Here is a 23472-nt window from a genome sequence, read left to right on the forward strand (position 1 = left end):
TCAGCAGGTCAGAGTGCATAATGTATAATAAAATGAATTACAGTGTTACCCAATACTCAAAAGCCACCGGCGTGTGATTTAAATTCAGAATTTCCTGACACTTTAATATAAATTACACTTGAAAAAAATGAATCATAATCCAATAACATATGTAAAAAACTTTTACATCCTTTTTTAAACTAACTTTTAACCTTTGGTGCAGGATGCCTGATTGATCTTTTACATCTATGGATCTAAATTTGCTGAATTGTTGTTGCACCTCAGCTGCTTTATTTCCTGCTTTTTGCCCATCATTTGTAAGGGGGGACGTGTAGCTCATGTTAGTGTGTTTTGACAGACTCCAAGCTTGGCTGTGGAGGCAAGTTATGAATGATTAATCTCCATCAGAGGCCTAGAATAATGCTCATCTCTGGTACTGGGTCATGCATACAAGCTGATGCTGTCTGGTCATTTTGGGATTGACTGGTTAGCTGTGCACTTAGGCATATAATCCCATCTACCAGTTGGTTCATTTATTACAGATTGATGTAGTTTGCCAGCTGCTGCTTGTCTTGTCTGAGGGCCCTTACGTTTTTTCTTTTTTTTTCCCTATAAACAGCACTCTCATACGATTGGCTTGTCTGAGCACCGATGCATCGATGGCTGAGCCATGCCCTCTGTCAAAAGCCATATGTCACAACTGAAGAGTGACCGATCAGCTTAAAGACAAAACATGCATCCTCGTAAATCCTACATCTCCGTATGGAGAAATAGAGATTAAGGCACAAAGCTTAAGCTGAAGAGAAAGTGTAAGAACGGATTTACTGTTCATGTGAGGTTTGACTTAATAAATCTAATTATCATCATGAGATTATTTTAATAAGCAGTGTGAATTTTACACACTTTTTCTGCTGCATTTCTTCAGAAAAAATTATGTTGGCTTTGCAGTAATTAAAAAACAAATCATAATTTTAAACATTATGACACAGTATTCAGCAAAGAAATACATTATTTAAATGCATTATAAGAAATTAGGAATGAAATATTAAATAGAACTGGACATCACTCTTTTAAAGCTCATAGATATTTAGAACTAAGCAACACACACACACACAGCACCCAGTTAACAGAGTATGTCTGGCAGCTGGTCAGATGAAGCTGAGTCTAATTAGGTCATGTAAGGTGAATATGATTTTATGCCTATTTGAACTCTCATCCACTCTAATTGGACTGATTAGCAGTGCATAATTGGCCTCTGAGCTTTCCTATTTGTTTTTAATCAAGGTTCTGACTGCAGCACAGTCCAAACAAGCTTTTAATAATGATGGCAGAAATGAAGATTTTTAGGTAATAGTTATACCTGGAGAAAAATCAAACAGGATTGATCCCTGAAAATAATGCAGAATGATCAGAGGGGCTGTCCAAGCCATCTGTTCAAGCAAATCAAGAATTCCACTCATTTGAATAAATATAACTTTATTCGGAGACAGGCAAAACTATTTTACAGTGTGCAACTTTACATCAGATGAATATATGCTTTTAAACCTGTTTGCTATAGGTTTACAAACGACTTTAATTAAATAAATCAATTACTTTAATGCTTAGTAATAACTTCGGTGTGATATACTTGACAAAGAAAAAAAACTTTCAGTACATTTTTTCACAGATTAAGTCTAATTTTACCTTTTTTTCTTTGACAATAAGTTTAATTGTACATGTTTTCAAGGAGATACATACTTCTTAATACATAGATTGATTAACTCACAAGAAAACAAGAAATTAAAGACTGTATTTTCATCTTCTCAAATACAAGCCTTTAGTTACACCAGTCACAGTGCTGCTGTGTTTTGACTGTGAGACGACACAATGTGTTTAGTCATGTCTAAATTTTCCTAAATCAGCCACAGGCATGCATGAATATGAAAAACATGGTGCAGAAATGTGACCCAGTGATGAACTTCTAGAAATTATTTAGTTAAACGTAGAAAGAATCCCACCCTGTTGGAGCCATTTAAATACAATGAGCTAAATTGCACATTCAAAAGTCTTTTAACCGGTTGATCTCTGAGGCACCCTGGAGATGTGTTGCGTCATCTCATAACAGGTTAAAAGGGGATCACTGGAAAGTTTACAGACACTAACAAATGTACACATTCTATCAAAACGCATCTGAAAATGGACTCAAAGACAAACAAAACCAAGTTTTTTGAGTATTTTGTTTCTTCTTTGAATTTAAATGGTAAAAAATCTACAAAGTCTCCATCAGTGCTCCCTGTAAGGCTTTAGATTCCTGACCTGTATCATCCCAAGCTCAAAACATCAAGAGAATTTTTGGTAGATCTATTAAATAGGATTAAGTCAACGTGTAGATTTGGGAAAGGTACAAACATGGAGAGAAAAATGAAAGCCTATCTACAGCCTTCTGCCCATTGCTTTGGTCACACAAGTCATCCAGAGTTGAGGTGGAAAAACATTATCATGAAACAAACTTCATACAAGCAAGATTTCATTCATTCATTCATTCATTCATTCATTCATTCATTCTCTGAACAGCTTAATTTGAGAAACTGGAGCCTATCCCAGCAATTAGCAAGCGAGAAGCAGGGTACACCCTGGACAGGTCACAGGGCCAACACAAACAACCACTTATGCTCACATTCACTCACTTAGAGCGTTGGTTTCCAACCTGTGGTACGGGACCCCCAAGAGGGTCCACCAACGAGCACAGTGGGTCCCTTAGGCTTTGAACATTAATAGCCATTGTGATTAATGTCCGCACATTGTCCCTATTTTTTAACAAAAAGAAAGGCAATATGTTAATTTAATTAACTAAATTTAACTTTGGCTTTATTGAAGGACAGGATTCAGCCAGAATACATTATGTATCGTGAGAACCTCACTTTTGAAAGCAAAAAACCAAGTATGGTTTCTATGTATGGCCTTTTAGTATATGCATGAAGGGGGTCCCTGAGGAAAATAGGTTGGGAACCACAGATTTAGAGTGACCAATTAACCACACATGCATGTCTTTGGATTGTGGGAGGAAGCCAGAGTACCCGGAGAGGATACCTGCATCATCCCCTCCCCCTACACATATACATACACACAGACACACACACACACACACAAAGCCGATGCTAGAACCAGCAACCTCGCTGTTGCGGTTTTATCAGAGGTTATTCCCCACCAAAAACAGGTCACAGCACACTGGAAATTTGCCAAAAACCATCAAAATGACCATAAATCAAATTACTCAGCCACTATTTATATCATGTAAATTATGTATTAACCCTTTGACTCTCTAGTCAGAAATTTGCAATGGCCCACTTCACTTAGTGTTATTAATTTATTTAATATTTAATTATAATTCATTTTATAACAGCCTTTTTTTTTTTTACAAATCTTGTTTTTCTGTATTCTTTTGTTTTTAGATAATTGCAGATAAATTCAGGCATTGAGGGTTTAAGCCCATAGGAACACACTGCCATCAAATATTCAGAAAGGATTTGACAAAAAAAGAGAGTAAATGTAACTTAAAAATAACGGAATTTTAATAAACCCAGATTCAGAACAGTTTATCTTTGTAAAAGAAATTATTTTATGGAATACTCTGGATAAAGATATTAAAGAGTTTAAATAAAAAAATATTTAAAAATATAAATAATTAAAGTCATTTGTTAAATAAAAACATGTGCTAAGGGTTCTCTGTTTTGTTTCCATAGATTAAAATGAAGAGTCTGGCAGGCAGATATGAGAGGCTGTATTAGCCTTATTTTATTTGTTTTTTTTCTGTGTGTGTGTGTGTGTGTTTTGTATGTGCATTGGATAAATTATGTAAAAAAAAAAAAAAAAAGGCAGTCCATATAGGATTTCTCTTCTTTCTGCTGCTTTTCTTTATTTTGTTCTTCTTTTGATTGTTTGTTTTGTCTGCAGAATAAATTAAATAAAAACTAAACTTTTTCTAGTAGTGTGTGTGCTACTGCCAATGATTAACACCCATTAACACCAAAAATGAGGTTTATTAATTAAACCTTGAATGAGTCTTTTGGGAAGACTCTGATATTCCAGGGAAGCCTACAAATTGGTGCCAAAGGAAAGTTTGAAGCTGTCCTTGCTAAGAAAACAAACAACAAAAAAAGGTGCATTAAGCATAACGTGAAGGGTCTGATTAAAAAGGAAATGGGATATTTGAGTGTTTTATTTAATTCAATCAACAAAAACCTCAGAAAAATGGTTTTGTTTGTCTTCATGGAGAAAATGTGGAAAATGTTATTGTCTGACAACTTTCTGTTAGTACATGTTCAAGCTACTTGTGATCGTTAATAAAAATAACTTCTATTTTTTATGTAAAGTTTGAAAGAGACCATTGTTAGCAGTGCAGTTATAAGTGATTGCAATAAAAATAAGTGGTGCTACAACCACTATTAGAACAGGACTAAAAGTTAAGAGCAGATATCACCACTTTTCAGCAACCTTACCATCACATCCAAATATGATACCAAAAACAATTGTGACTCATTAAAACCAACGAGAAAACATTATCCAACTCCAACTGTGGCTCATGAACTAAGACTTTGCAAATATGTTTCTATTCTTTTCTTTTTTGTCTGTAAAACACTCTTTATATGACTTGAATAAATAGGAATGGTGACCACCCAACTATCAGTGCTGATGACAGCTTTAACATGAATCTTTGCCATTCTAATCTGAATGTAACACTTCAAATGCACCACACAAAACTGCTCTGTTACACGTTTTCCCTTTCAGCCCTCTACGGTTTTAACCTCAGGGAGGTCACAGAATGTGCTGGAACGCTGCAGACTGCTCACAGCTCCTCGCTCTCCAGCGTGGCCTCGGGAGGGGAGCTGGCGAAAAGGATGGGGCTGGTGTCTGATGTTGGGAAAGCTGACTTAATGTCGAGCCCCTGGCCTGTCAGAGCGGCGTATCGGCTGCCTGCTCGTGGAGCTTTCCTCATGGGTGCTGGGATACTCTGATGCCACTGTGCTGAAGATGCAGCAGTAAGCTAATATTACTATACAAGGTGATAAAGTATTACTTAATAAAGCTGACAGTCACGTCACTATACAGAGTATTTACCATATATATCAAGTCTGCAGGTGCAAGACACTACTCCAGCATCATTTTTTGCTGACACTGTGTACCAGCCAGCATCATCTTTTGTTGTTGGCTGGATGAGGAGACACACATATCCTGTGGCATCCTGGGTCATGCTGAAATGAATGAAATGAAGAGAAACTAAGTCCTACTTTAAAGGCAGGGAATAATCAATAAAAAGATATGCATTAAATCTGGATGGCTACGCAGTGGACTTTATAGTTGATGTATTTCTTAGCACAGTTAAGTTTGGATGCAGAAATTATGGCAGTGAGACAGGCTGCTCACCTGATTCTGTCCTTTGTTTTGGAAATAGTTTCATTGTCTTTCTTCCAGAAGATAACCGGAGGAGGCATACCCAGCACACGACACTCCATCCTCACCGGGGTCCCCTCAGGAATACCCATGTTCTGCAGCTTCTCCACAAAATTGGGCGGGTGCTTCATCTCTTTCTCTGAAGACAAATATCTCACATAAGATGCTCTGAAATATTTTAAATTGTATGTTAACACCTAATTCCTATTAAGCCACTGATAGTTTGTTTTGTTCTGTCCTCACCCACAACATTCAGTTCAAGACTAAAGGAGCTTTGCCCCGCTTTGTTGCTTGCAATGCAGGTGTAAGTGCCCGCATCATTCTGTGTCAGGGGGTCGATGACCAAGGAATGGATGCCGTTCTCCCGCACCAACATTTTGTGGCAAAGGTCTGGATAGATCGGCCTCCCATTCACCAGCCACATCAGCTCTGGGTTGGGTAGACCGCTCACCTGAAAAAAAAAAGTTTTAAAAAATGTTGATGATAAGGTGGGGTGAAATTCTGTATTTTACGGACTGTCTGACTGTCCCACTACCTACTTTGCAGTCTAGTCTGCACAGTCTTCCCTCGTGAGCCATCATGTCCCCCGGAGCCTGGAGGAAGTGGGGACGAAAAAAGCGCTCCTGGGTTTCCTCGCCTTCAACTTCCTGTATGCGGGCTCTTACTCTGACAATGAAAGAAGGAGCCCTCATGTTAAAGAAGACAATGATGGTAATACACATCAGTTGTATATCAACCTTTTTAATATTGATAACAACTTTAAGTTCTCCTGAATGTCTGAAAATTCACAACTGCTAACAAACAGTGTCTTAAAAAAATGTATAAATGTCATCAGAGATAGCTGTAGCAACATTTTAATGTGTTTCTACTAATTCAAAATACTGAATGAAGGGATTTTGATCAAGGAAGACTGAAGGTTACAAGTTACCAACACTGCATTGTCAGCAATGATACAGCAGAATTAGCTTCACCTGTACCAGTCAGGCCTGCTCACCTCTGAGAATGAATAGGTGTCAGTCGGCTCCGTGGAGGTCCAGTTTGGACTATCAAATGACCAGAGCAGCTGATTCGTCCCTGATGAAAGCAAATCACAAATCAGCTGCAGCCTCCAGATAGAAAGTGTTGACAGCATGTACAGAAAACTGCTGCTGCAGCGATACCTGTGGGTTAGCTACCATGATGGTATAGTTGCCATCATCGTCGCTGGTTGTGGACTCTATGTGTAAAGCACAGGTCCCATCCCCCTCTCTTATTTTCTTGTAGTGGGCATTTTTCCTCAATATCTGCTTGCCATCTTTGAACCAGTAAACCTGATGGAAGATAGGTGTAATGATAAGATAAAGACTGATCTGACATTTAAACAGCAAAGCTGTTAATGTCTCACCTTTGGAGGGGGGATTCCTACTACTTTACACGAGAAAGTCACAGGCACGCCTTCCATCGCCTTGAAGTTCTTCAGTTTCTTGTCAAATATCGGTGCGATACACTTTCCAGAGGGGACGTCATCATGCTGCACCTCATCATCCGACTCCTCCACTGGCGTTCGCTCCAAGCGGAACTCAATCTCGCTCATTAGTCTTTGCTCAAAACTGGACACCTTGTACTCCTGGAGGAGGGAAAACTGCTACAGTACATAAAAGTAGTTGCATCATTCATATTTCTGCATGCATGGAACATGCAGGTATGCAGTAATCAGGAACATGAAACAACGTGCATCTCTTTACTAAGCTAAAGTAATCTGTTACTCTGACCTTAAAACCAAAAGGTACAGATTTTAGTCATTTTACAACCCAAATCTGTTGGGATGCCTTCTAAAGTGTAAATAAAAACAGAAAAATGAGGTACAGTTTAGATAATTTGCAAATTATTTAAACTCTGGATTTTGTAGAGAGAGGTTTACTGATTTTCAGTCTGGAAGTTGGTTTAAAATATTGGGACAGGGCAGCAAAAACCAACAAAATCTGATTAGCAACTGACTATTCACTTCCACTATCATCACTATAAAACACACCTGTATAATCTACAGACTACTTTGGTACACTTTAGCAGCTGCTATTTTTTTTATTTACAATGCCACTTTAGTCCAAGAAGGTGGATCCTTAAGAGAGAAGCTACAACAAAGTGGTTCAGACTGAAGCAGCAGCTTACAGAAGAAAGTAATGTTTGAAAAGTACATTAAAAGTATACAAACCAATTTTAGTAGACACGCTGAATAAAATAATCTGAACCAAAGCTTTCTTCTCCAAAACCCAGCTAATTTAAGACAAGCAGAGACGGTGTGGAAAACTGTCTCATGCTCTAACACATCAAACTTTGAAAGTCTTTTATGGAAAATCATTGAAGCAGCTTTTTCTGGGCTGAAAAAAAATCAAAAAACAAAACAAAACAGGGAGCAACCTGCTTTTTTTTTTTTAAATCAATGTAAATGCACAGTAATAAATCCCACACCCACTGGGACTTCAAAAGCATCAAAAAAAAAAAAAAAAAAAACATCACAGAGAGACTAAGGTTCGGTCTTTCCTATGAGATAAAAGAAATGTTTTACCCAAAGCAAAGGAAATAAATCACAGCAATCACCTCCAATAAATGGCACTGATCCAAAGTAATTCACAAAACTATCAATAAAACAGTTAAATATAATTAATATAATGTTAACATTTAATCCACCAAACATTTTTGACTCCTACACTCGTGATGATGGGATGTTAGTGTAGGTGGATTGAGTAACTTGTAGGTGTGTGAAAGTCCCATTAATGCAGAATGGTATAAAAGTGTTATGAGATAACTGCCATCCAGATGATGTCTTGCTTATTTCAGAAAAACTTGTATTAAAACAGCCTGGTTCTGTAATAAAAGAGTTTCTTGTTGTTGCCAGGAGTACAGACATTTCATCTTCTGAAACATTAACAGATTTAAAAAAAAAAAAAAACTTATCTCCGTTTGTAAACCTGAGATATCACATCTTTGTATGATTTCCAATTAAATCTAGGCTTTAAATAATTTGCAAATCAAATTCTTTTGTTTTTATTTAGGTTTTCCACAGTTGCCCAAGTTTTATGTGAGCTGAGTTATAAACCTCTTGATGATAAAACTCATGCAGTCTGCCTGACAGTTCCTGGTAGGTGAGAAATTTAGTTCATCCAAACAAACCGCATAAAGCTCAGGGTAAAACAGAGAACAGCAGATGAATAGAAGTTGAAATCAGCAATCTCTAGGTACTTATCCTTTTTATTTTCACGAATATTAACTTTTTTAATCTGTTTCCAGCAGGACACAAGCTTAGTTACTTTTTTTTCTTTAAAATAAAATGTAGGGATGCACCGATATGAAAATTCTGGCCGACACCGATATCCGATATTAATATTGTTGTTATGGCCGATAACCGATATTTACCAATGTCGATATATTTATATTGTTTTAAAAGGTTTAAGATTATCAAATTCTGTACAAAGTGAAAATAAGGCAAACATTAGGGGCGTTAGCTTCCCACCATTGTTTGTGAGGTTCTGGATGGCGATTTTTCGGATGACATATCAAATTTGTGGTGCTGAATGAGTTGACACGGCATCCTGATCGCATTACTTCGACTTTGCAGATATTGCATACTGCTTTTCAAGTACCTTCTTTTTACACCGTGAAAAATTACCACACAGCTGAAATTGCTTCTTGCTTCAGTTACATCCCACAATGTAGTGCTGCATCGCTGTCACATTTCCAAACATGGCTCCATGGTCAAACCTTCCGACACACGTACACAATCAGCAATTATATGAAAATAAATATCGGCTGTTAATATCGGCCCAGTTTTGCTTATCGGACCGATACCCATATGTTAAAAAATGACTAACATCGGCCGTTACCAATATTAATGCCGATATATCGTGCATCCCTAATAAAATGTAACCCGCTTCTTACTCTTTTGGGGGAAAAAAATTTTTTTATTGAAAAAAAGAGGGTTGCAAGCTTCATTGGGAAAGTTGTAATAGACAATAACTGAAATTTAATTAGCTAACATAATATATAACAGTTCAACAAACAGTAGGGTCATTGTATTTCATTAGTTTTATGAATTTCATCCCTTAAATTTGTTTAAATTGATCGTGCAGGTTATATATTAGTTAACAAAAGCTTGATTAGCGATATTACGTAACCATAGTATTTTAATTTTGTCTTGACACATTGAAATAACCCATTCAGGCTTGAACAAAGCAGTGCTTGGGACGGGAAGATCCTTGTACCTCGTCATAGTTAATGACAGTAGCAGGAATGTTTGGTCCAAGGGGTCTGCTCGCTGTTTTCCCCTTATTACTCAGCTTCTATGAGAGGATAGGGATGGATGATGAACATCAAAGACACACAAACTGTACATACAAGCATATACTGATGGGATAACACACAGGCTGCTGTTATTTCCATGCATGTTGTATGTTGTTATGCTACATGGACACACAATGATGAAAGACCATGAATACGAGCTGAAGAGGCGACAAACTTAAAGCGAGTTCATCATCGCGTCCGAGTTTAACTGTTTATATTTTTAAATATATGTCGGGAGACATTCATCGTATGATGTGAACACATACAGCCAAGTTCCTGAAAAAGTTGTGCTGCTGTGTGAAATGTAAATAAAAACAGGATGCTACATAATTCTAATCAATCACACATATTTAAGTTATACATTTTATTTTGTTTTGTTTTTGTTGTGCATATAATTTAACTTGATGCCAACTACATACTTAACCTACACAGTTTGGACTTTTTTTTTTGTTTGGCATCCAAACTCTTCAGATGCAGTTATGTTGTTTTAATACATATATACATAATATACATGTCCCTGAAAGGTTGTTGCAGTGACATCACGCTAAGCCAAACACTTGCATACTTTTAGCATTAACAGTGCCCTCACAGAAATATGTTACTCACTGGATTTCTCATAATAATACAGGATCATCATGTCGAATGATTATCTTGAGATAAGCATTTTATTTATTCAAAAATCTAACAAAAATAAGAGCTTTATTCCCTTTTACTGTAGTTCAGGAGAAAAAACAGTCGTCTACCAACTGGAAAGTCGGTGGATCGATTCCTGGCTTTCCTACATGACTACATGCCGAAAGGTCCTTGGACCAGACATTGAACTCCAAGTTGCCTCGTGATGTGTCTGTTGGGGTATAAATGTGTGTGATAGATGGAAAAAAGCACTTTTTTTTTAGCAGAGGTGCTGCATGAGTGTGTGTGAAAGTGACATCTAGTGTAAAAGCGCTTTGAGTGGTCAACAAGACTAGAAAAGTGTTATATTAGCACAATCCACTTAACATTCATATGAATAAAATCTTTTTTGAAAAATACCACTAAATTTGTTTACATTTTAAAACTTGGATCTAAAATGTTTTAAAAAAACTAAACTTTTTGGGCTATATTATTATTATATTATAATATGCTGTATTGTATGGCAGAGGATGGGGATTTTTACCTCAGCATTACACAACTTTCCCCCATCAAAGCTTTCTTTAAACCTGTTGTTGGCATCAAATTCAAAATTAACATTTTTTTTTGTTTGTTTTTTTACTAGTGTGACGTTTAAATATTTAGCATATTATTGCATTATCAGTTTATTTACATCTCACACAGGATTATTCATATCTGCATGTAGACAGCCGGAGGTGAGTGAGAATGCAGTTACATACAGTTACATTTCAAAGAATAGAAAACTCATTTTCAGCTTTTAACGGTTAGTTAAACATTAGAGATGGCATGCTAAAATTCAAACTGATGTTACTGATATTCATAACCACACAGTTGTCTAATATTTAAGAAGACAAGGATGTAATAGAGGCTGAAACCAACAAATGAATCCAGTCGACCTACCTTTGGAAACAAATCTTGCGGAGTATTTGTTTTTGTCATATTAATTATACACCACTACATCCCAGCCCAGAAAGACCAAGACAAGGACTCTCATACCTGTTGATGTAAAAACTTTGGAGTATCATCTTTAAACTGAAGCTTCCTCTCGATGTCCTGGAGGAGAATTTCTTTACTTTCACGGATGTTTTCCGCTGATGGGAGGCGAGTCTTGGGTACTTTCTTTTGAACCCTGCAGAGATAGAAGGTGAAGATGTGGTAAAATGTGTAAACACAGCCTCATGAACATGGACATGTCTCATGGAAGGCGTACCCTAATGGAGCTCCTCTGGGGAGGCCCATTGAGTTGGTGGGGTGGCTTGGGGTCAGCGATGGCAGGACTGAGCTGAGGAAGGCCACTGGGTTTTGAATGGGGCTGGGGGTGGAGCTGCTGGAGGTGGGAGAAGAGGCTTGTGGAGGTGATTGGGCGCGCAAGGCGAACATGCTGTTCAGGAATGACGCTGACCCTGGTGTGGGCGAGGACACGAGGGACGGAGGGCTGGTGGGGGACTTCAGCACCCTTGTCGGGGAGAAACTGGGTGGAGGGGAGAATGGTGGGAGAGTAGGGGAGCTAGCTGCTGAAGAGTTGAGCTCAGCAGCCAGCTCATGGAGCAGAGGTACTGGTGATTCTGTCGGGGAAGGACTCCTGACTGGAGAAAAGGTCTGAGCTGCTATAAATTCCTTCGGCCGGGCGTAGTTAAAGGTTATGGCTGTGAGGTTCATGAGGGAAGCGTGGGTGCTTCTCAGCAGAGGAGTTGGAGATGTGATCTGCTGTAAGGCCGGGGTTGGATCTGTAGGGACTGTATTAAGCTTTGGTACAGTGGGGGAGGAAAACTGGGATGTAGGTGCAGTTCTGGCAAGAGCTGCAGGGGAAAGATTAAGATGGGAGGCATGGATGGTGTTGATCTGGCTTACAGGTGCTACACTGATAGCAGAAGCCGTGTTCAGCTGTGGCGGAGGTGGAGGGCAGGTCACCAAGGAAGAAGTCTTAAGCTGAGGAACAGATGGAGGGGAGCTCAAAGAAGGAGCAATAGAGGTCTTAGGAGGAGGTGAAAAAGTGGCAGCAGAGGCTAGTGAGGGGGCAGGAGGGGCAGTGGTGAGTGGAGGTGCAGAGTGAGGAAGCTGCTGCGGGACTGTTGTCGTGTTCAGGTACGACTGGAAAGGCTGCACTTGGGGTTCATGGTGCATTCTGGGAGACCACAGCACACTTTCATGGGAGCTCTGGACCTCAGGCTGGATCTGGATCTGGAATGGAGACTCGAACTGAGGCTGAATGTGGGTTTGGGGCTGAGGTTCAGCCTCCTGCTGTTGCTCCATGAGGACCTGGTTGTGCAGGAGCTGGAGCTGAGCCGGGTCCCTGCCAATCAAGGAAAGGAAAAAGGAAAGAACAGCACGAAATTATACATGGTGAAGATTAGAGAGGGTCAGTACACTGCTCTCATAAATCCAGCCCATGAAGTAAACCCCGCAGGAATGAGCCTGAGCCAGCATGAAGAACATTCTGCCCTTTTATGGACTAGCAAAAGTAGCCCACAAGCATCTATATCTAAGCTTTAAACAAATCCAGTTTTCCATAAGAACAAGATTTATCATCACATGAATGCAGATACACTTACTGGTACCTATACTAGACTAAATATCAGATTAATCTGACATATAGTCAAATTTTAACCTCATTATATCAAATTAGAAATAACAAAAGTCAGTAAACCACTAAATAAAATTGAAACACAAGATTGTTTGAAATAGAAACAAACTTACAAATAAAAAATGCCATCCTTTGTTTTAGAAAGACGGAAGATCCACATTTGAAGTCTGCATGCATGCAGTAATGAATTGAAATGAATGCTGCTGCTATGTGAGGCAGTGCAGGAAGAAACGCCGCCTACTCTGTTCTTGTGCTTAATGCAGCCCATCAAGTTCAAAACAGTTAGGATGCTGTTTGGGTAACTGATATGCACAGATTTCTTTCCCCTCATCAAAACAGCTGCTTTTTAAAAATAAAGACACTTGAGGCTGTTGGTTTTTATGCTCTACTCACAGTTTGGGTTTAGCAAGCACTGGTGGCGGCTCTTTGAGGACCGATGCCAGACTGATGTCTTCATCAGAGTAACTGGATGTTTCACCTTGTTCATCCTCTTCATCTTCTGGAAGTTTGAAGTGTACACGCAGACCCACTCTGGAGCCAGAGCGGGAATCTTTGTGGTTTGTCATTGCCCCTGTTTTTAAGCAGGAGTTAGGAGGAGGGTCAGGGAGGGGCACCACAATGGGGCTCCCGTTCTGGTGGTTTGAGGTTCCCTTGACTTTTTGGCTTGTTTCAGGTGATGTTTTTAAAGGTCTGGGAACTTCCTGCTCAGTTGTAGTCCCAGCTGCAGGAGAAGCAACGACAGGTTTGGGATATGAGAAGATCTGTCTGTGGCTACTCTGTGGTTCCGAATGTGGACCACTGGATCCATGAGGGTTCTGGTGGAGGGAGAGGGGCTCTAAGTTTGATGTGCTGTTGCTGCAGGAGTTCAGGATGGAGCTGCCGGTGAGATTGGAGGGTTCCAGATTGGGCAGGCTGGTCCAGAAAGTGTCTGGACGTAACATGCTGGAAGTGTGGGGCTCCAGACGGAGAGTGCTGGTGCTTACTGGTTCCAGGCGTAACGTGCTTGAGATGAGCGGGTCGAGGCGAATGGTACTTGAATGAGGCTTGATGCTGCTGGTCACAGCAACCTCAGGTTGAGGGTTTACAGCAGGAGCTGATGGAGAAAGCTTCTGGATTTGATTAGGCTCCACCAGCAAATCACTAAAAGGCCTCACGTGGCTGCTGTTGCTAACATTGCCTTATAATGACCAAAAAGATGGATAGAAATTTCAGTGTAAGAATAAAAACTTCCTTTTGTTCTTGTAAAGTAAAAGAGAAGTATTACCTTTCACCTTCAGAGAAGCAGTACTTGACACAGTTCCATACTTATTATTTGCTGTGCAGGTAAACATCCCCGAATCCTCAGGAAAGACCTCAGCGATGACCAAGGTGCATATTTCCTCTAGAAGTAAAGGGAGGAGAGATGATCCTCAGTCATCATGTTTTTAATGTCCAGCTACAAGTTTTCTTTGAATCATATGGGCCGAGAGTCTGTGTGTAGCTGGGGAAGCTTGAATCGATCTGCAGTAGCAGTTTGACACACGTAGGGAGAATACCTTATATGGTCCAGAGTCTGGGAAAAGCAGCCCTGGCTTATGTACAGAAGAAGAGCAGAAGCCTCTGCCAAGGACTATAAACACTTCAACAGAGCAACATGTACACACAGCAGCTTCTCGTACAGGCAGACAGCTGCTTTGCCGCAGTCAACATGACTTTTTAGACACAGAGAAATTGAATGAAATATGTACCTGATTCAGCTGGAGATCTGGGCTCTGAAACAGAAACAGCATCCATATGATCACCGGTGATGTTTCTGTTCATGATCAACTTAATATAATGTGATTTTATTGGTCATTTTTGACATTTTTTCCTTGGAGGATATGTGACTACTGTGGTTTGTTTGTTAATTAACAGGATTACTAAAAAAAATCAGCAATAAATCTACTTGAAAATTTAACCAGAACTGGAGCACGACCCAGATTAGAGCTAGCGAACCTTTGATTTGGCTCTAGTTCCAAGATTTGTTTTTTACATTGAACTTTGACAAACGTATGGAGCGTCAGTGTTATTTTTACTATATATCAGCAAATTGCCACAAGATAAAATATGTTTTAAAAATGCAGAAAAGGCTTTAATGTGCTCTCTTATCAAATATTACCAGGCAGCAGAATTTAAGCTATAAAATAACTCAATTAAAAGAAAAGACTTTGTTTTTAAGCTTCAGTTAACTCCAAATGACCTACAGCAATGTTTTAATGAGTGTAAATCTTAAAACTTCACTAACAAAGCATTGAGCTTTTTGTCTTCACATATTCATCAAGTGATAGATACTTTTCTTTAAGAGACCAGATGAGACTTTCCCTCTTGGGGAATAAATATCGATCAAGCTTCTGGAGCAACAGAAAGACAGTAGCGGGACAGTTATGAAACTTACTTTTCTGCAAAATCCTGAAATCAGGGGAGTCCTCTATCATTTTGCCTTCCCTGTACCAGTCCACACGAGGTGATGGCACCCCTTTCACGCGACACTCCAGCACCACCAGCTGGCCCCCCGATGCAGTGAGATCCTGCAGGCTCTGGTGGGACAAGACAGGCTGCATGTTACACAAACATGCTTACATTATATTGTGTTAGGCAGCACAGGTATATGTCCTTTTTAAGAAAGAGTCTACCTTTGTGAATACTGGGGCAGCCATGATGGGTTGCCCGTTTAGTCCTTGTGAATAGATGTGGTTGGAAGATTGACTCTGAATTTAAAAAAAAAAATTAAATGCAGGAGATGTTGATCAAAACATTTAGGACTAAAATGAAACTAAAATTGTATTAACAGGAAACAGAGTTACTACCTGAAGTTGGAGTGTTTGTGTTGTAGCTGAGACATCAGGCAGCACAGATGCCGCCGCTGTGTTTAAAGGCAATGATGTAGCTGATATCTGGTCCGGCTGTGGTCCTGAGACGACAGGGATGGATGCTGACACCTCCTCAGCTTTTGTAAATTCTAAAGAAGTTGGAAAAACTGTTGTCTCCTCCTGAGCAGGACGGGCCACAGACACTTTAGAGATCTCTGGAAGTGGGAGGACAGTGCCGGATGTCTGGACTGGTGGATGAGGCTCTGGGACTACTTGGCTGGTTGTTGGAGATGAGAACTCCTCCGCTGGTTCCTCGGTGGCTTCTTCAGGCTGACATGACACCAAGTTGCCCCTTTCTGCAGGAAGAACTTGGCTTGATGAAGGTAAAGACGGGGATGACTTAGATTGTTTCCTCTGCAGCCTTTGAAAAGTAGAAATAGAGTCTTTCAGTGTCTGTTTGGCTCATATTCTTATCTTCTCAATCCTGGTCCTCGGGAACCACTGTCCTGCATGTTTTAGTTCTTTCCAACTCCAGCAAGTTCTTTGCAAGCCTGCTAATAGGCGACTCATTTAAGACAGTTTAGTTAAAGTATGGACACCTCTAAAACATGCAGGGCAGCAGTCTCTGAGGACCAGGATTGAGAAAAAACTGTTTTAGTGAATGTTAATAGTTCAAATAGGTTAAAAACTCACTGGGCTACATGTTCAAAGTGCTGTTCCCCCTCCGAATCTGAAGAGGAAGCACCTGCAAAATTGAACAAACAAGTCTGCATGAGCAGTTGCTGAGGGGTGTGATTGTGTTCCATATAAAAATATAAATAAGACAAGCAGAAATGCCTTCCACGTAGATCTCAGCTGAAGTTGAGTCTGAACCATAGAAATTAGATGCAAAGCAAGAATAACGGCCAGTGTCTTCCTCAAACGCCTCGGTGATGATCAGAGAGTGCAGCTCGCCGTTGGTGATGATCTGGATGTCGGGGCTGTTCTCCAGCTCCTTGCCCTCACAAAACCACCTGCAACCCAACAGACAGCAAACTCTGCTTAGTAGGTTTCTGCTATTATTAAAGGTATGCTGGTCATGCAAATCATTTCTGTTTGTTTTAACCAAGCACAACTGTAGAATTTGATTGTTTTCCTGCAAGTAATTTAGTTTTTTTCCCTGTGTTTCAATAGTAATCTTTCATCTCTTATATCAAGAGGATGTTTTAAGATGAATGAGCAAGCCCTATCCCATTCCCTGTAAGACAAGAAGCACTAGCTTCCCATGTAGGCAAGGTTTTTTTTTTTTTTTTTTTTTTAAGCCAATGCCAATAAAACAGGCTCATTTCAGGTTAATTCAGATCAGCATCCTAAAGACAATAAATATCTAACTTTATTAAAAAAAAAAAGATAAACAACTGTGTGCAAATTCAATGAAAAACAGAATCTCAGCCTTGGCTAGTATTCCATACTTTCCAAGTAACATGTAGTATCCTGAAGATGTAGTTGGCCACAGTAAATGTTTTCAAAGTAGAAATGCAGTAGTAAAGATTTAACTTCTTCTCCGTCCGGACTAGCAACACAGACACAGCTTCTACATCAGCGTACGTTTATTTTAAGCAGATGAGGCCTTGGTGCTTTTTAAAATCCAGCCAATAAGAAAACAAGAATGGGGTGATGTGTTACTCATTGGCACGGTGTCATCCTGCAGCCATAAACCTGTCTTCACAAACAGACTCCCCGAGCTACTCAAACAAAAACACGTTGAGATGATCTAGAAGTCGTCTCAGATTTGATATTCCTGTTGTAGCTTCTCCACGGGGCCGATATAAACCCAACACTTGGATGCAAAACAGCAGACGCTGCTGGAATGTGCTGCTGATATTCTGTCCAAGCCAAGCTGTGTCACCTCTTATGAGTAAGGGTCTAACTTGAAAGCATGAGTAGCATAGGAGGTGAGAGGCTCATGAGGCAGAGACCCTGCTCACTGCACCTGTCCAGGCTATTTTCCCTCCAGAGATCAGAACCAGAGAGGAGATTCCCTCTGGAGCCTGGGATCTCTGACTGACTACCCAACCTTACGCACAAAGCTAAACATAGACTCAGGATACACACAATGCTATACACTGACACACCAGAGACAGTACATTTCATAATAAATAACTACCTCTACTTCAACTTCTTTAAGTCTGTTTCATTAAAGCTGCATTCACACAAACAGCAAACACAAAAATATTTGAATGGTTGATTAAAGATACAAACAATTTGAAATAGAGCTCAGATCATCAGACATTTAAGTTTATAGGACAGTAAAGTCACACCAAGTCATATAAAGATATTAGCTGAGCAAAAACTGTCTAAATCATCTTACCAAACTCCTCATGCTTCTGTCGAGAGCTCTGTCTGTTCCATTATCAGTCACAACCACAGCTCGCATTGCCAGTCCAGTCTAAAAATGGCCAAGAGCTACATTCTCTCCGGACAAGTATAAGTTAGTGGCTCAACAATGTTCAGAAGGACTAACAAGCCCCCTATAGTCTGACACCTCAGCTGCTCTCTTTCAAGTGACCTGGGAGGGAATTTAAAAGGCCAACTTTTGCTTTGAAATATGTCAAACAAAACAACCATAAAAGAAGCAGAAGATGAACATTAACACACAAGATTTATGTTTACATTTCTTCTGATTTTTTCTAATACCATAAGATGTTCCAACTTCTAAAATCCAGCCAATAAATTATCTTATGTTTGAATATTTTGACAGTAGATGGTAAGAAATTAGGAAGAACGGTCTTATCAGAAAGCTTAATGCTGTTATGATTTACTTCCCTGACCACACACCAACCCACTCCTAACACAAACACACACTCGCACTATTCTGAATCACCTGTTGGCTATCACCACATGTCAGTTCTGTCAGCATTGCTAGAGAAACACGCCATCATCCTCCTAATCTTCCACTCCCTCATGTGCTTTCTACTTATTCAATGTTACTTTAGCTCCAGACACAAAGCAGCTCAATATTTAAAGCTGAATTATCATCAAAACGCCGGCAGACACAATTATCATAAAAATATTTTTAACTCTGACTACAACAAATTGACCAAAATAGACAAAAATGGTTTGCATTTGGTTATCACAGTACTGACTTTTCTCTGAACAGGATATCACAAAGCTGTTGACACTTCCTGGTAACACAATGTTTAAATACCTCACTTCTGTTTTACTGCTGAATATCAGAGAGCATGATTTGAATACTGTTAGGCTATTTTGTGTCTTTAAATTTACCCATGGGGGAACTATTTATCAAACTAAAACCACTTTAACAGAGCGAGTTACAACTTTCAAGTTTTCATCTAAATTATTCAGCAAGTTTATGGGTAAAATGTGCTATTTATTCACATTATATACATATTATTTTAGCATGGGGACAAATATCTAGTTAGTGCACAGTGTTTGGCACATTTTATTAGGAGTGCTGTCATATAAAAGGCACACAAAATGGGTTTTAAACTCTTTGTTCAAAAGCTGTTGATATATGTTGGGGATATTTTTTGCTCAAAAAGTAGTAAAGATATTAAGTTTTCTATGTATAAGTACAGTTTGAAGGCCAATTTTTAAAAGATCACAGAACATGAAAAAAACTACAATTCATCATGTTCATTACATAAAATCTGAAGATGTTTCAAAACATTCCTTAAAATATTCTCTTGGCTAAAATAAACTGCTTATTAAAATCTGAATCTCACATATGAAAAACTATAGAAATAAAAGAAATCTCCATATAACTGTTGTTACTGGAAATAAAATATTTTAAAATATTTGTTTTTGGATTGCAACTGATATTCATATAAAACATAATCAGATTAAATATACACTGATTTCGACATTTTCCATCCTAAATGTTTGAACTACTCCACCTGTTTATAGCCATCAGAGGAAGCTCATTTCCTCAGTGTGTATCTGAGATCTTGTTCTTTCGGTCATGACTCACAGCTGATGATAATAAGTGAAGCCACTGGCAGAGCTGCCTTGTGGCGCCATTCTCTCTTCCCCACAACAGACCAGTTTAGAGTTCACGTCCCTGCAGACACTGCACATCCACCTTTCAGCTTCTAAATTAAACCTTTTGTTTACTTGTGAAAAATCCTCCACATGAGGCACCTTCCTCATTCCTTACCTAGTTAGGGAAATAAACCATTTTCTGATTGATTACTTATAATATTAAAGGAACAAACTGCCTCAGTATGACCCGGGGGTCAGCAGTGAAGCCAATAAGACTGCATCATCTACTAAACAAAATGAGAAAGAAAAGGACATCCTACAAACTCCTACACACCCACCAGTATTTTTTAAGAGTAGAGGGTTCATCCAGTGTCCCAACACGAGGACAAAAACTAAATTGCTCCTCCTGCATCTGGGTTACTACCAGAAGGATTCTCCTCTCCAGAATCCAGGCATCTCATGAAAGGCATAAACTCCCTGATAGGCAAACCTGACAAAATATGGATAAGTATGTTATTTGTTCCAGAAAAGAGGTGAAGCATAACTATCTTATCTCCAAGAGATGATTAAGATACTCCTGGTAGATGTGATCTTTCAGTGCACTACAAAGATTCTGGTGGAGCTCCACTAATGAAACAAACTGACAACTGAATGAGATTTGTTCACTTTAAGTCTTTATGTAAATTGCAGATACTCTCTTCTTCTGCAAAATCAACAACCATAATGCAGCTTAGCGTTTAGAACTGGTGTGGGATTTCTTACCGGACTTCAGGCATAGGACATCCTCTTACAATGCAGTCTAACTGGACCTTGCTACCCTCAGCAACCTCCCTGCTTTTCAGTTTCTGAATGAAATGGGGAGGCTCGCATGCAGGCTCTGCAGTATACGGCGTTTCTGTTAAGGAAAAACTTTCAGCCTGGTCCCGTTTCTCCTGGGACATAGACTCAAATTGTCCCCTGTCTGTAATTTTGAAGTCATGAAGTTCACTCTGAGAGTCCTGCTGGAGCACTGGGTGGTGGCTAACTGCAGGACTGGGTCTCTCCTTCTCCACCTCCACAGGTATGATGACGCGCTCCCTGTTTTCAGAGCTGAGGGGATAAACCGCCTCATCATTTGGGCTCTTGTTCTGGTTCCTACTCCTGTGGGCTTTGCAGGTTCTCGGTCGTATCCGTTTTGAGCTGTTGGCCTTGAAAAGAGAAGAGAGCTCCTCAATGAAGTCCGCTGCCTTGTTGAGGAACTCCTTCTTGGACTGGGTCTCAAGACCATATGGGGTGTTTTTTGCTGGTCTGTTATAGTCATCAAATCCTTCAGTGGAGTCCTTACTGTTCCTGATCATGTTGTCTTGCCGTGAGGACGCTTTGTGTATCTTTCTGTCAGATGTAAACGTGTGAGCTGCTGGCTTTTTGACCTCGGTGGCTGGCTGAGTGACAGTGGATGGGACAACAAAAGGAGCAGGTGAGGGGTTGGAGAATGGAACAGAAGGGAGTGTGGACAAAGAAACTGAGGGGATGCTAGAGGTGGTTAATGGTGTCACTGCTGCCCTGACCTCTGCCCTCTCATCACGAGGCTCGTGTCCAATGGCCTGGCAGGCCAGATTCACACTCTTATCAAGCTCCTCTTGGCTGAGGAAGGCTGACAGGTCTGGGAATTGGGTGTCATTGTGGCCCACAGTGTCCTCACCCTTGCCTTTAAGCGTGTTGTAGATCTGAAAGCGTGAGGAAGAAGCATCTGAGCGACTCATCTCACTGTGGCGCTGCTGGGCTCGGGCTTCTGCCAAATAGCTTTCCCTTAAGAGCTGAGACAGAGACGGTGGCTGGTCAACGTTGTTCTCTTGCATGTTGCTGAAAAAAACACAAAGTTTTCCATTAAAGGTATGTAAAAGCAAGTGATCAAGTTTACTGTAGCTTCAGTCCAGACCACAGGGTTTTACAGCAGTTTCCTACTTGATAAATGTGTTACAGCTCATTACTATACACTTTGCGTTCTTATTTGCTTATAGACAAGCAATAAAGATTTATCTGTGACTCTTTCTCCAGCAAATGAAAATATTTTTAAAGAACATTGGAAATTTGCTGCCTTCTTGCAGTGAAAAAGCTTATTAATATATGACTGATAAAAACACATTTTCCCTTTTTTAAACATATTTTCAAATTAATACAGCAATGTGTGTGAAATCACTTGATATGGGAGCAGCAGATGAGATGCATTAAAATCAATTTTATTTGTTTTTTTTTATTGTGAATTACAAAGTTTATTTCAATAATTCATTCATTTAATTTCTCTGGATAAAGAGGAGGCATCACCATACAGATGAAAAACCAGGAGCTGTGTATAGATCGGTCATCCACTGAACTATGAAAGATCTTCAGGATTTGAGTATTTACGTGTTTTAAGCACGGTGGTAAACACACCGGTCTAAAATTCTTTAAAATGTGTTGCTGGCATCAAATTCAAACTCAGTTTAGATTTAAAAACTCTTTTTCAACAGTAATGATCTTGACTTTTACCTTATTTAAATTAAAGATAGGAATGAATTTATTTGAAAACAGGACTGCATAAAGCTATTACAGTCAACTGTCTCAATGATTTCACACCATTTTCTGTTATTTTACAGTTTATCAGTTGATCCTGTTACTTTGCAACTTACAACTCAACCTTAATGTTGTGCATTACATTATGCTGCAACAATCCCTTGTGAAATAAAGGAGGAGATATATAGTAAAAATAGATTTTTATTTTAGCCTAAATGCAGTCTTCCTTGGACCATGACAGGGTATTGAGTTCATGTGCTGACACCAGAGCAGATGGGTCAACAGGCAGGCTTTTTTATCCCCTGTCCACCTCTGACTAACACTTATATGACGTTTAGACTTTGCACAGGTTTTTGACACAAGGCATGGGCAAGTTATTGAATACAGACATGAGATAGGGCACACATATGTTCCTGACACTCAAATCAGTGCAATTAAGAGACGTAGCAATGCCCTTCCAATGGGCCTGGAGCTGCAGCTGTTGTGTACATTAATACTTTGCAAACAGGGTCCTAGCCCACCGAGTCACATCTAATAATAGCAAGGGGTCGGTTTACATGAAGAAAATCAACACACACACACACACACACACACACACACACACACACACACACACACACACACACACACACAAAGCCATGCATTTTGTCCTGTGGCCCTGATTTTTATCAGTCACATCATACATTGATCTAATCATAGAATTATAATTATCAGAAATGGAAAACAGCCCAGTGAGATGGGGAAGCCTGGTTAAGATAATTTAATTACAAGGATTATAACAGTCAACCAAAAATAGTCAAGAGTGTCTGAGACTCGATGTCAGAGATTTGTTGAGGCAACACACACACAATACGAGGCCGTTGCCAAAAGACAGTCCCCAGGACAGCGAACTCTTACAGTAGGGGCTGCTTTGTTTTACCTTTAGAGTAAACCCAGCTGGACCTCTGTGAAGGGCTGGAGTGCACCTGTGCTGAAAGGGGGGGAGACTCCCGTCTTCCGGATGCTGCTACCTCAGGAAATCTTGGAGACAGGCAGCTGCCTCAGCCTGTCCGGATTCTCTACTGAGTACTGAGTTAACCTTGAATTTTACAGGAAAATGTGCAGCCGAGTCGCTACGGTAACCTGTCACCAGTAAAAGCAGCAACATTTGTCAGCACAGTGGTTGCAGGT

The 23472-nt window shown here is 39.8% G+C and overlaps 1 protein-coding gene across 2 annotated transcripts; it reads right to left on the reverse strand.

Moving 5' to 3' along the window:
• Nucleotides 1-1438: 1438 nt before the first annotated feature.
• On the reverse strand, nt 1439-21608 carry mypn (myopalladin). 2 transcript variants are annotated; one of them, XM_042010447.1, is made up of 20 exons: nt 20533-21608; nt 16627-16802; nt 16483-16534; nt 15787-16210; nt 15613-15687; nt 15375-15516; nt 14689-14712; nt 14226-14342; nt 13355-14138; nt 11588-12670; nt 11374-11506; nt 9648-9725; nt 6794-7015; nt 6570-6719; nt 6404-6483; nt 5949-6075; nt 5653-5860; nt 5383-5548; nt 5077-5210; nt 1439-4983 (listed from the first exon to the last, which is right to left on the reverse strand). In XM_042010447.1, the coding sequence occupies exons 1-20, from the start codon at nt 21606-21608 to the stop codon at nt 4805-4807; spliced, it is 5430 nt and encodes a 1809-aa protein (XP_041866381.1). In that variant the 3' UTR covers nt 1439-4804. The 2 variants fall into 2 exon arrangements, with proteins under 2 accessions (XP_041866381.1, XP_041866382.1); XM_042010448.1 differs by lacking the exons at nt 13355-14138; nt 14226-14342; nt 14689-14712; ... (4 more) ...; nt 16627-16802; nt 20533-21608 and adding an exon at nt 13075-13126.
• Between the last annotated feature and the right edge of the window lie 1864 nt (nt 21609-23472).

The sequence above is a fragment of the Melanotaenia boesemani genome, chromosome 16 (genome assembly GCF_017639745.1).
Source record: "Melanotaenia boesemani isolate fMelBoe1 chromosome 16, fMelBoe1.pri, whole genome shotgun sequence".
Lineage (NCBI taxonomy): Eukaryota > Metazoa > Chordata > Actinopteri > Atheriniformes > Melanotaeniidae > Melanotaenia > Melanotaenia boesemani.

What these genes read in the sequence shown, in the direction of transcription:
- mypn (XM_042010447.1), bottom strand. Translation starts at nt 21,608, where the DNA reads ATGCAAGAGAACAACGTTGACCAGCCACCGTCTCTGTCTCAGCTCTTA. An exon ending in CAAAGTTTTTACATCAACAG is followed by an intron (nt 9,726 to 11,373) that starts GTATGAGAGTCC and finishes ATCCTCTCATAG; the next exon opens with AAGCTGAGTAATAAGGGGAA. An exon ending in TGTGCAGACTAGACTGCAAA is followed by an intron (nt 5,861 to 5,948) that starts GTAGGTAGTGGG and finishes TTTTTTTTTCAG; the next exon opens with GTGAGCGGTCTACCCAACCC.